Below are 12,549 nucleotides of genomic sequence, written 5' to 3'. Positions count from 1 at the left end.
CCAAGGACCCAGAAACACGGCAGACCATTTTCAACACAACTCAGGCCCTTGGCCTTAACTACCTCTCTATGTGTAATCTTAGACGATCTGACACTATATTATATCATACCACTGCTTAATGTTAGCTTACTTTTTAATCATATTCTCAAACACTAATTCCTTCATGTCACTAGAAACTACGGGGGAATAATATCTTAACAACCAACCAGGTTTGCTACTTGACATAGGTACACCATTCCTTATTAAGACCAAAGGAGCAAAACCAATGGTAGAATGGGGAGACAAATGATAGCACAACATTTTTCTAGTAGAAAATTGTTGACATCTTTCCTTTTTGATATAGCAGATTGGACCTCTTCTTTCAAAATCCTGTTAAGCCTTTCCACCAAGGCATTTGAGCTAGGGAATTGAATACACTTATGTTGAATACAATGTTTATTTAGAAAAGATTTCATCTCAGTAGAAACAATTTGCATACCATTGTCAGGTATTAAGGATGTTGGAAAACCTTCCCTGGAGAAATATTCTCTGAGAAATGCAAAGACTGCCTCAGTATTTACCTATATACCAAATTTCCACTCCACCATTTACAGTAGTAATTGCCTAAAACGATACTTTGACATGTAGTCTAGAAAAACAGTCACCTCTAACTTTGCCTGATATAAATACAATATCAAAATTAAACTTATATAATTTTGACAAAACTCTAATGGAACTTGGAGTGGACTGCCCTGTGCCATTACTGAACAAATGAAAAATTAAGGGCTTCTGATCAGTTTAAATAGTAAAATGTCTTCTCCAAAGGAGTGTTTGAAAATGTTATCTTGCCTACATGCAACTCAGGGTTTCTCCCTCTATGGCGGAATACCTTCTTTCTACACCCCACAAAGATTTGGAGGCGAAAGCAATATTAATTTCCAATTTTCCCTTTTCTTGAAATTACTGAGATGGTATGGCACCAATACTGATCCGTTGGCATCCATAGTGACTCTGCAATCAGAATTTTCCCTAAAAGGAGCAAGCAGGAACAGTAATAATGTTGTCTTTCAGTTTGACAAAGTCATGTATCAAACTATCAGACTAAAAGACTTTGGAATCTTCTTTCCATGTTCCAATCTCCATATTGCTAAAGCCCAGGTGAAAAAACATTCTATAAATCACGAGTATTACTTGCACAACACTAAAAATGAAGCTACTGGTCTTTAGATGTAGGTAATGGGGCATCACACACCGTTTTCAAGGGAAATTCTTTAGGTTTGTTTCTTTTTACTGATATAGTGTGACCCTAGTATACTATTTTCTGCACAAAATCTACATTTATCTTTTTGTAGGGTCATTTCTTTTCCCTTGTTTGTGGACAAAACCTGTGCAAAGTCCTTATTGTTTTCTTTAAACATTACAGCACAAACAATGATGTCATCCTGAAAAAGAACAACATTTTCGTGTTCCTAAATAAACTGTCTATAAGTCTTTGGAAGACAGAAACAGCAGATACCCATCCAAATGGCATGCATAAACAGCAAAATGCTCCATCTGGGGTCAAGAATGTTGTTAAGTACTTGCATTTGAATCTGGTGATAGACTGCACAAAGGTCAAGTGTGGAAAAATATTTAGCTTGACAGTCCACTAAAATTTGTTTATACAAAGATAGGAGATACGCGCATAACCTTATCCCCTTGCGTGCTCCTGTCGGCCAACGGCTGTCACGAGCACTACCTTCGTAGTGCTGCGCACGTCCATTGGCCGACGCGGGCCCGCCCACTCCGCTAAACCGCCGCTCCACGGCCGAATTTCCGCCGCAGTTAAGTGGCTAAATCATTAGATTTTGACCTTACTAACACAATGGGAAATAATATTCCAAAGATTCAACAGATTGCGTGAATCTATTTCTGCACATATTAAATAATAATGTTGAAAGCTCATTTCTAATCCTTAAAGGTGCACTTTTTGCTCACTAGAATGGTGTATTTTGTAAAATATTTTCACAAGAAAAATCTTACATTTTACCATGAGCCTTTCTAAAAAAATGTCTTTGTATTGTTGAAGACCTTAAATGATATCAAAATCATCAGCAATACAAGAAATGGGAACCTCGAGCGGCGTGGCCGGCAGCCGAAGAAGATGGCCGCCTGCTAACATAGCCTCGGGCCCGCGACCCTAAATCCCTAAGTATTGTTGCATTACTCCGTCACTGGGACACACACACCCATGTACTGTCTTCCAGAGAGAGCCGCAAGCTAAACTCTGCTGGTCTGGTCAGCGAGCGTTCCGGAACGAAAGAAACAGCGTAGCTGCGGCCCTGAAGCCCGAGAAGACCACGGGCTGGCCAGTGGTGAGAGGATGTAGTCAGGAGAGGGGCCGGCGCTGAATGTGGAGTGCGCAACCCCCACCTTTCGCAACGAAAGAGAACCTTGAGCCATGAGCTCAAAACTGCTGGTCCGGTCCGCGAGCATTTTGGAACAAAACTAAACGGCATAGCTGTAGCCCTGAAGCCCGAGAAGACCGTGGGCTGGCGTGATTGGCTGGCCGGAAGTGAGAGGGCATATTCGGGTGAGGGGCTGGAGATGAATGTGGAGTGCACGATACCCCCGCAACGAAAGACGACCTTGCAGCCTGAGTGGGGGTGCTGGGCAGTGGACCCTTGACGACCTACCCCCAGTGCTGGGGCCAGCTATTAAATGATTTCGCCTCCCTTGCATAGGGAGAGCAGCAGGGTCATTGTGGAGCACTAGTCCGGCCCCTGGCCATGCACTAGAAGCCACTGCCCCGATACACCGGGGGGAGCCACAGAGACCAGGGGCACCAGGACCAACAAGCGTTAAAGAGAAGGGCCTCACAATACTGGCACATGACACTGTGACCAGACTGCTAACAGCTCAGGCTGGGGGCCCGTGCTGGTGTCCCCATAACGGATAACTTGCGGCGTAGGGGGGAAAGTGAAATTCGTTAGATCCAGAGGAAGCAGAGCCCCTGGCGACACTGGCCTACTTCCCTGGCCGGCCGTGCCAAGACGGTCAGCGCACTGACCTGCCCGGAGACTGCGACCTCCGAGGTTTCGCCAGTTGACAGGCGGACCCACAGCGGAGCAGAAAACCCGACAGGCCACGCAGTGTATGCAGTGGAAGGCGGCGGCGAGTACCGTCAAGCTGTGCCCGGCAACTGTATGACCAAAATGGCGTCATCTAAAGGCAATCGATCGATGCACCAACAGAAAATCGACAAATTCGCCTCCCTTAAGACATCAGAAGGGGGACAACTTACGTTAGCACACACAATCGCATGGAGACAAACAGGATTCACCCATGCTCCAGGATGTGTTGGCCGCCATTAATGGAGTCCGCACTTCGCTCGAGGACCGCATTGATTCCGTGGCCACTGATATAGCTCTCCTCAGACCTGATCTCCGAAAAATTGACTCTCGAGTGAAGGAAGTTGAGAGCACCACCCAGGAACTGGTCACAGACGTATCTGGTAAGGGCAAGCCAATTCTAGAATTGCAGAAAAAGACTGAACACATGGTGGCCCAGCTAGATGATTATGAGGGGAAGTCAAGGAGGAATAACATTTGCATCCTGGGGGTTCCCGAACGGGCTGACGAGGGGTGAAAACCCAAAACCGGTCCTAGGATGCTTGTTTCCAGTCTAGGGAGGACCTGGCCTGGCGGTTCAGGCTGGACTGTTCCTATTGGGTGACGGGTCAAGACTGATTTGCATATGGTTGGGTCCAAACTGGAATATCTTGGTCAGCAAAAAAATAATGGATTTAGGCCCAGATCTCTGTACTGGGGTGAATGTATGACATTGTTCTGCATTCTGTCCATCAATTGTTCTTTTTGCATTTGTCACCCTGAGTGGGACAGGTATGCCCAGACGTGAGTACCATGCTCTCCATGCCACTAGAGTCAAGCTTTCCTGGCTGATATGGGGTGAAAACCCAAAACCGGTCCTATGATGGTTGTTTCCAGTCTAGGGAGGGCCTGGCCTGGCAGTTTGGGCTGGGTTGCTCCCATTGGGCGCAGGGTCAAGATGATTTGCATATGGCTGGGTCCAAACTGGAATGGCATCGTGAGCAAAAGAACTATGGATTTAGGCCCAGATCTCTGTACTGGGGTGAATGTATGACATTGTTCTTCCTCTTGTCCATCAATTGTTCTTTTTGCATTTGTCACCCTGAGTGGGATGGGTATACCCAGACGTGGGTCCCATGCTCTCCATGCTACTGGAGTTAAGCTATCCTGGCCGGTGAGAGGTGACAACCTGGAAACCAGTCCTAGGATGCTTGTTTCCAGTCTAGGGAGGACCTGTCCTGGCAGTTTGGGCTGGACTGTTCCCATTGGGCGCACTGTCAAGACTGATTTGCATATGGCTGGGTCCAAACTGGAAGGGCATGGTGAGTAAAAAAACGATGCATTTAGGTCCAGATCTCAGTACTGGGGTGAATGTATGACATTGTTTTGCATTCTGCCGATCAATTGTTCTTTTTACAATTGTTGCCCTGAGTGGGACGGGTATGCCCAGACGGGGGTCCCGTGCTCTCCATGCCACTGGAGTCAAGCTATCCTGGCTGATGAGGGCTGAAAACCCGAAACCGGTCCTAGGATGATTGTTTACCAGTCTAGGGAGGACCTGGCCTGGCAGTTCAGGCTGGACTGTTCCCATTGGGTGCAGGGTCAAGACTGATTTGCATATGGCCGGGTCCAAACTGGACTGGCATGGTCAGCCAAAAAACATAGATTTAAGCCCAGGTCTCTGTACTGGGGTGAATGAATGACATTGTTCTGCATTCTGTTCATCAATTGTTCTTTTTGCATATCCTGAATACAGCATGTCTCGAAGAGACAGGAAAAGCACTGCCTAAGAGAGACCTAAAAGCGTAGCTATTCCTATCAAGAGAATATACAAAACATACAGGATTATCCTAAATTCGAACAGGTGGTGAAAACCCGGCTACTACAGAGATGAATATCTAAAACAATTCCAATCTACTGTGATCTACTGCAAATAGCAGCCTCAGTGAATATAAAATAATCTAAGAGTGACAAGAATGGGCAAAGTCCTGAAAGGCCATATTGTTACCCATTTTGGCTGATTGCTATAAATGGAGGTTGGTTCCTAGTCACACACAATCGAATACTGGCTGTAACTCAGTGCAGGTCAGAAACCTGGAGCACGCAATCAAGGTTATGGAAACCGGCCCTGGTAAACTGCTCGGCCGCCCCCCCCTGGGGTGAGAGGGGGTGCAGCCGAGCTGTTTGCGAGGGCCTGTTTCAGCCGATTTTGTTACAGGTGGCCGATATTGCCGACCCTTGGCAACAAAAACGGCCCCTCAGGGGCCAAAAACCAGCCGCCAACCTGGCGGCCCACAGGGGAAACACCCGGTGCCCGCTACGGTCAGTCCGGCCCTGTACACAACCTGCAAAAGATTTAACCTCTGTTGAAGACTACACAGTCAATTGTGCTCAGTACTCACTATATGCGACCCTTACCACATAGTGGTCTTGTTAGGACTGCTATATGGCATGCCACAGCGTTATAAATCTTATATGAAAGCGGCTTAATTAACCAACGCATATCAGATTTGGTTACACAACCTTTGAATGAAGAGCTCTGCTGCTGTATCAGGCACACCAGAAGATTCTAATGTTGTCCATCTCTACGGTTCTGACTGCAGGGATGGACAATGCTAAACATCTCATAATCACATTAAATATGACTATTGCATACTTTCTTTGCAGAGCTCTATCTCTCTCACACACTACTCTCTCTCCTTTAATCTAATCATTCATTATGTGCCGGTTTCCTCACTATCCAGATCTACAAGACCCTTCCTAAATAACCAACTCTAAGGCTGCAATCAGCATTGACAAAAAATTGGAAAATACAAATTGAAATCACAAACACAACTCAAGACCTGCAGAGTAAAGCTAATCCATCAGCTAATTACAATCATACTTTACACGTCTATCTCTCACACTCTTACCTCCATCACACTGCTAGGAGTTGAGTCCCAAGGTAAAACTAAAGACAATCAGATTTCACTCAAGCATGACCACAAGAGGCTTCCAAAATATGTCACAAATAACCTTTCCAGCATCCTACCTATCCAATAAAACACTGTGATGCTCTACAATAGGGTATGATGTGCTGTATAAATGTCATAATGCAATACAATGGCTGTTTGTGGTCATCATTGTTGTTTCTTCTTGGTCTCTGCACCACTCCCTGGCCCCTGCAGGTTTCTACGTGACCCTGGTGGTGTCTCGCTGGTGGGGTCAGTATGAGAGTTTGCCCTGGCCAGACCGGCTCATGTGCTTGGTGTCGTGTAACGTCCACGGAATGGATGAGTACGGACGCATCCTGCGCCGCACACTGATGCGCTACGCTAACCTGTCAGGTGTGCTGATCCTGCGTTCCATCAGCACGGCTGCTTACAAGCGTTTTCCTACCAGCGAACACCTGGTGAAGGCAGGTAGGTGCATCACAAAACAACTGCAACACAAATACTAACATTTATCCATATTCCTCTACTCACCTTTTTTTTTTTTTTTGAGCTTTTGCCTGTAGTAGAAAATACTGCTGCCTATGCAGAAAATATTTTGTACGTATCAGTGAGACCTGCCTCTGCTGTCCCTGGTCTGTGTGTCAGTGAAGCTTGCACTTTTGCGGCCTCTGCTGTACCCATACTGTGTGTCAGTGAAGCTTGCCTTAGTGCAGTCACCGCTGTACCCTTTTGGCCTGTTAATGATACTTGCTCTTGCTACTCTGATCTGTGCTATAAATATTGCTATGTGTAACGTTGGCCAAGTTGTAACTTTACCGCATTTACTGCTGCATAATTGTGCATCACAAAAAGTTTGAGAATGCCCACCAACTTGTGAGTTCGTGGGCATTCTCAAACTCCTGTCGGACCCTTCCTTACCTTGGAAATTGTCAGAGATTTACTCCGGCACAGTGCTGACGCATATCCACTTCCAAGATGGGAAGGGGAGAAAAAGTACACCTGCAAAGCAGCATTTCACATTGAGAAAACGTTCCGTTAGGACAACTTGCGTTTTGGAAATATAAAATCGAAGGGGCATATTACCAACAACTAGCGATAATTTTTGTCTCTAACTTGTTTAGAGACAAAAATTATCGCCGCACATCGGCGATTTTTATCGCAGATAAACCTTGCTATTAGCAAGGTTTATCGCAAATGCGATAAAAAACGGCCGCAATGCATGAATATCGCTGAAAAGTCCGCGATATTCATGCATTATCGAGCAAATGCTCTTAGCCATGTTATCCACCTCCCATTGGATAACATGGTGAAGAACTGCTCAGGGCAGGTGTTAGCTTTTGGAGATATTCGCGCTTAGCGCGAATATCTCCAAAAGTTGGTAATAGGAGATAGCGATGTTAGCGACTGTTTCCAGTCGCTAACATCTTGGCACGCCCACTTTGCATGTCATTAGTGATAAATATCACTGACATGCAAAGCGGGGCCCAAGATGGCCGCTATCTCCTATTAGCTGTCACTAACTGGTGTTAGCGACAGCTTGGTAATAGGGAGATAATTTTATCTCCGCTTTCTTGGCTTTTAAAGCCAAAAAAGCGTAGATAAACCCCCTTGATAATATGCCCCGAAATCTGTTACAACCAAATTGTCAGATGGTATTGCCTTCACGCTTTCTTCTTGACAGCCTCCGAGAGGTGCCTTCAAAGCGTTCAGATCTAGAGAAACTATTGCTGAATTAATCAAATCTGGAATAATCAAAAGGTATTGACTCAATACTACAACATGATTCGCTCTGTCAATGTAGAGAAACTCCACTCATGATGACGGCAGCTGCCCTCAATATCCATTGAAGAAAACCGGCATGGCTCAGGTGTCCTCAACCATTATGATACACATTTGTTGCCGGCCAGTATTTATGATGCATAGATAAGTATAGTCACATATACTCACAAATCAGGAAATGCAGGAATCATTTTTTGGCCCAGGTGCAAAGCAATGAGTGGCCACATACACACACCACCACCACCATAACACTGACCCTGCTCGCATATCTGTATGAGTGAGTGTATGTATTATCTGTGATCCAAGACCTGAGGGGCATATTACCTAGAAGTGCGTTAGAAAACGCACAACGCACATTCCCATATCGCCGGCTATCGCCGGATTCCATCGCCGTGATAGCGCGCAATTATCTATGCGCATCACGTAGGCAAAATAAAATCCGGCGATAGTCGGCGATATGGCACATTAGCGCATGAAAACAAACGTTGTTTTCACGCGCTAATGTGCTCCTTGATAATATGGGGGGTGGATTCAGCTTTATGATCCACACCCCTATGTTATCAATGCCCTAACACCTGATCAGAGCAGGCGTTCAACGCCTGCCTTGGTAATAGGGTGTTCCCACCTCCAACCACATTTCACATGTGGTTGGACGTGGGAACGCCCACTTTGCATGTCATTAGCGATGAAGTGGGCTTGAGCCAGGCGTTGTAATGCCCTTGTGGATAGTGCTCTAGAAGTATCGCCGCTTTCTCGGCACAAATCGCCGAAAAAGCGGCGATACTTCCCCTTGCTAATATGCCCTGAGAGGATTCACGATAGTTTACAAACTCTAGATTCAGCTCCAAAACCTAAATCTAAAACAACAGTGCCACTAAGTGGCGTAATAGAACATAGCACCCAAGGCTACCGAGTTCTGAGGGGGAAAAACACCATGTAGGGTGTATGGATACATGTGTGTGGTCTTTAATTTGATCTTATGTGGGAAGTGGTTCCATACGCTGTGTGTGGATCACCAAGGTGTGTTTATCTTGTTATCGGACGCGGCACTTAGCAGTGTGATGGAAGAAGAATCAGAGAGGCAGGCATGCAGTTTATGGTTTTCAGTAAGTTGGCATTTTTAAACAGCTCTGCAGGTCCCTCTATGTTATTGATTATGATCTCAGTCCACTACCTTACTTGGTTACTACCTTGGTTGTCGATTTTCTTTAATGTTGATGGTCTTGAGCAGGCATAGGTTGGAGGGAGAAATTTGTTGGGATGGACTTTTTTAATACCATCCCATATCTGATGGTCAGTGTGAGATGTCACAGAGAAATCACAGCCTGAAGTGGTGGATTAGATGTGAGTCCACCATTGACCAGGGGTATGTGGCAGGTATGTACCTCAGGTATTACATGCCTGTTCAGTTGATGGTGGGCTGTTTGGTGCTGTGGGCTTTTACAGTACCTGGGATGGATGTAAGCCATAGGAGTTTTGTCTTATGTGAGTGTAAGAATGTCATGCAGTATAAGTGAATTATTATTCGGCCTGTATGAACTACAATCTACTGAGTGACAGCTCAGTGTTATGGAATTAGTAATAGTGCGGGCCAGGAAGGTTATATAGTGTATTGCATTGTAATTGCATGTGCATAGCGCTTACTACCCCAGACAAGGTGTTGAAGCACTTTACGCCAGGCATCACACTGCTCTCGAGTCCAAGGTTAGTTGTGTTTTTTTCAGTAGTTATTGTTTGTTGTAGGGATTAGTCTTGTGCTCTTAGGGAAAACATTCCAGGGATTTACTCTAATTTCTATGTGGCAGAATAAATTAATAGGAGTTACAGGGGATCTTTAGTGGGAGGGCCAATGTGAATTTATGCACATGGTTGGTGGTATTAATAGATTAGCTACAGCCGATTAGGGACTGTTAGTTTACTGATGGTATGAGTTTTAAGGGAGAGGTTGTGATCCATGAAACACGATGTATGCAATTTGCAGAAGTACAATAATAGGGATTAAGGCAAACATGCATGTGACTTAGAATAGGCTGTTCTCAGAGAGAGGAGGCACACATAGGATGGAAAATAAGGAAAGGTTTATCTGAAAATCAAGGGAAGGTAACAATTGGAAGTTTTAAGTCAAAGTCAATTTTCATGAGACTACAGGGAGGCTTGGGGATAGGGGAAAACATGGCGGCAGTCGGCTGACTGCAGCAGTGCTCCGCTCCATCTCACTTCCAGATGCCTGTCAGTTAGCGGCTTCAACTCTGACTCACACATCATTTTGAGGCTTTATTTGTGACTAACGCAGCGGCGCTAAGCAATTTTGCCCTCGAGAAGTTTTAACCAACCGAGCAGTATCTTTGCTCCTACCTCGATGTGCCAAGTTACTAACGCCGGTCTCAGCGCCCAGGAGGGAAGACGTAGCGGGCGTAGCGGATCTGCGAGTTCGGTCAGCTGCAGCGGAGGCGAGCGAGGAGGTGAACGCCCTTCTCGAGCCGTGCTCTCACCTGCGTGGCTACGGTGGGAACAAGCCGCCCTGGAGCTCCGCAGAGCTAGGCGGATTCAAAGTCTTCTCAGGGTTTCCAGTACTAACGGAGCCTGTTACATAACCAAGCCGATATCTGGGGTTCTAGCTTTACCGGTTTCAGAATCAGACGGCGGTTTTGTTCCCACGTGTACGAGTGCTTTATACAAGGGAGCTACTAACGAATTTGCTACAGTAAGCGAGAACCACGTTAATGAAGAGATAAACAGCAGAAACAGCAGAAATAATTGCAAATCTACAAGCCCATCGTTGGCACATATGAGCGCTGCAGAATCTGCTAGGAAGTTAAGGGAGGTAAGAGCGCAGCAAAGAGCTTGGTGGGGGCCAGTATATCCCGCAAAAAGAAAGCGAAAAGCGTGGTGCAAGCTATTGAGGAAGAGGCTGGCAGGGAGGTTTTTGAGCTAGGAAGAAGCCCCCAATCTGGCGCAGAATTAAACCAGGAAACATCCTCTTATCTTTCGACTGAGGTTAAAGCGAAAAGGGGTAGGAAACGCTGTAAAGCGAAACCCCCTACAGCTCCCATAACTAAAATCACCCCATCTCTGCGCTCTTATTTTAAGGTGGTTCCTCAAATCCTGAATATTGGAAAAGAACATTCCCAATTAAGCAATAATACTTTCAAACCTGGTTCAGAGATCATGGAACCCAGTGGGCAAGCTCTGTCCCCTGTGCCTGAGACCTCAGTCAACTCCTTAGACAGTCAGCTTCAAACAGCTAGTACTGATTTCTCTCATACATTACAACCGGATGAGAGACCGTCCGATGAGGTCGAGGTAGAGAGTTTATTGCCTAAAAATATAGCAGACCAAGCTACAATAAACTCTGATATGTTAAAGGCAGTGGATGAAACGGCATTACCTTCTGTACCAGTCTATGGCTGTAGCAATTCCATCAATGTTCTTACAGTTAACATTGAAGATAACTTTGAGGCTGGAATATTTACTGAACCCTCTTTGGAAACACCTCAAGATTTAAACTATGCTGTAGGGTCATGTTCAGAAACTCTCTCTGTAGCCTCAATACAAACTATGTTTGCAGCATTATCTGCGGAGATTAAGCAAGGCTTTGCTGAGTCAGCCTCTAATCAGAGAGAGATAAGAAGTTTTTGCGAGTCTCTTGATGAGAGATTAGGCACCTTGACGTTGAGGACCCAAGCATTGGAGGAAACTGTGGGCCAAATATCGATGAGGGCTGAGGGCACCACGGAAGATATCGCAAGACTAAAAAAAGAAGATTTAGCCCTCTCGGAGAGAATGGAGATTTTAGAAAACAATGCAAGGCGTAGTAACATACGCATCTTGAATGTTCCTGAGGGAAGTGAAGGCTCGGATATTAAGAGTTACATAATCACTCTACTAAAAGAAACTTTAAATCTTTCCCAATCTGTTGAAGAGTTAGCAGCGGACATTCAGCGTATACATCGAGATCCCTTTAGACGTAACCCCCAGCGGACCAAGCCTAGGAAAATTCTCGTAAATTTTCATACCTACTCCTTGAAGGAACATATCTTAAATCAAGCACTTAAGCTTAAGTCACAAACATTCAAAGGATTCAATTTTCAGATTCGCTCAGATTTGTCCCGCTTCACCTTAGATAAACAATGGGAGCTGGGCCAAAGGATGGATGCTTTTCGTAAACTGGGCGCTACAGTACAGATGGGTTTCCCTGCATCTCTTAAGATCATGCTAGACAACAAAATGTATAACATTAGATCAGTGCAGGCAGCGGATGATCTCTTATTATCCTTTGGCAGTAGGAGACAAAGAGAGTAATACTGAAATGTGTTTGCAACAACCAAAAACGAGCTAAAAGAGATCGCCTTTAACTCTTAATTTTTGAATGCTTAAATGCTTTAAAAAAAAATTTATATAAGGAGAAATGGTCAGGAGAGAGAATGGCTAAATAAAAAAATAAAAAAAGGGAAACTATAAAGTGAAAAAAAAACAAAATTAAATATAAAAAAAAAAAAAAAGGGAATAAAACAAGCACGCACACACATAACAATACTTGCCCATAAGTTAAACATAAAGTCTAAAGGCGAGTCACACTATAAACACTAGTGGCACATGGGGTTGAGATGGGGAAGAGCTAGGGGCACTTACTTCCGGAAATTTTCCGGTTAGTGAGCACAGGGTTTTCCCAGGGTAGGGTGGGGGGGAGGGGAGGGCTGGGGGGGGTTCGGGGGCACAACCACATTTCTAAGAATAAGCTCCAATCTTTATGTATAAATAAGTTTTTG

At 45.1% G+C, this 12,549-nt stretch overlaps 1 protein-coding gene across 1 annotated transcript in view; it reads left to right on the top strand.

Annotated features, from left to right (window-relative positions):
• Positions 1–12,549, top strand: part of LOC144824805 (bestrophin-1-like) — a 319,634-nt gene that overhangs the window by 58,430 nt on the left and 248,655 nt on the right. Inside the window, exon 4 of the mRNA XM_078683807.1 lies at positions 6,236–6,469. Within this exon, the coding sequence (XP_078539933.1) occupies positions 6,236–6,469 (234 nt within the window). The remainder of the gene's footprint in view (positions 1–6,235; positions 6,470–12,549) is intronic.

Source organism: Lissotriton helveticus, chromosome 3_1 (genome assembly GCF_964261635.1).
Source record: "Lissotriton helveticus chromosome 3_1, aLisHel1.1, whole genome shotgun sequence".
Classification (NCBI taxonomy): Eukaryota; Metazoa; Chordata; class Amphibia; order Caudata; family Salamandridae; genus Lissotriton; species Lissotriton helveticus.
Note: the sequence above shows the minus strand (reverse complement) of the source record. Positions and strands in the feature narration are given on the sequence as shown.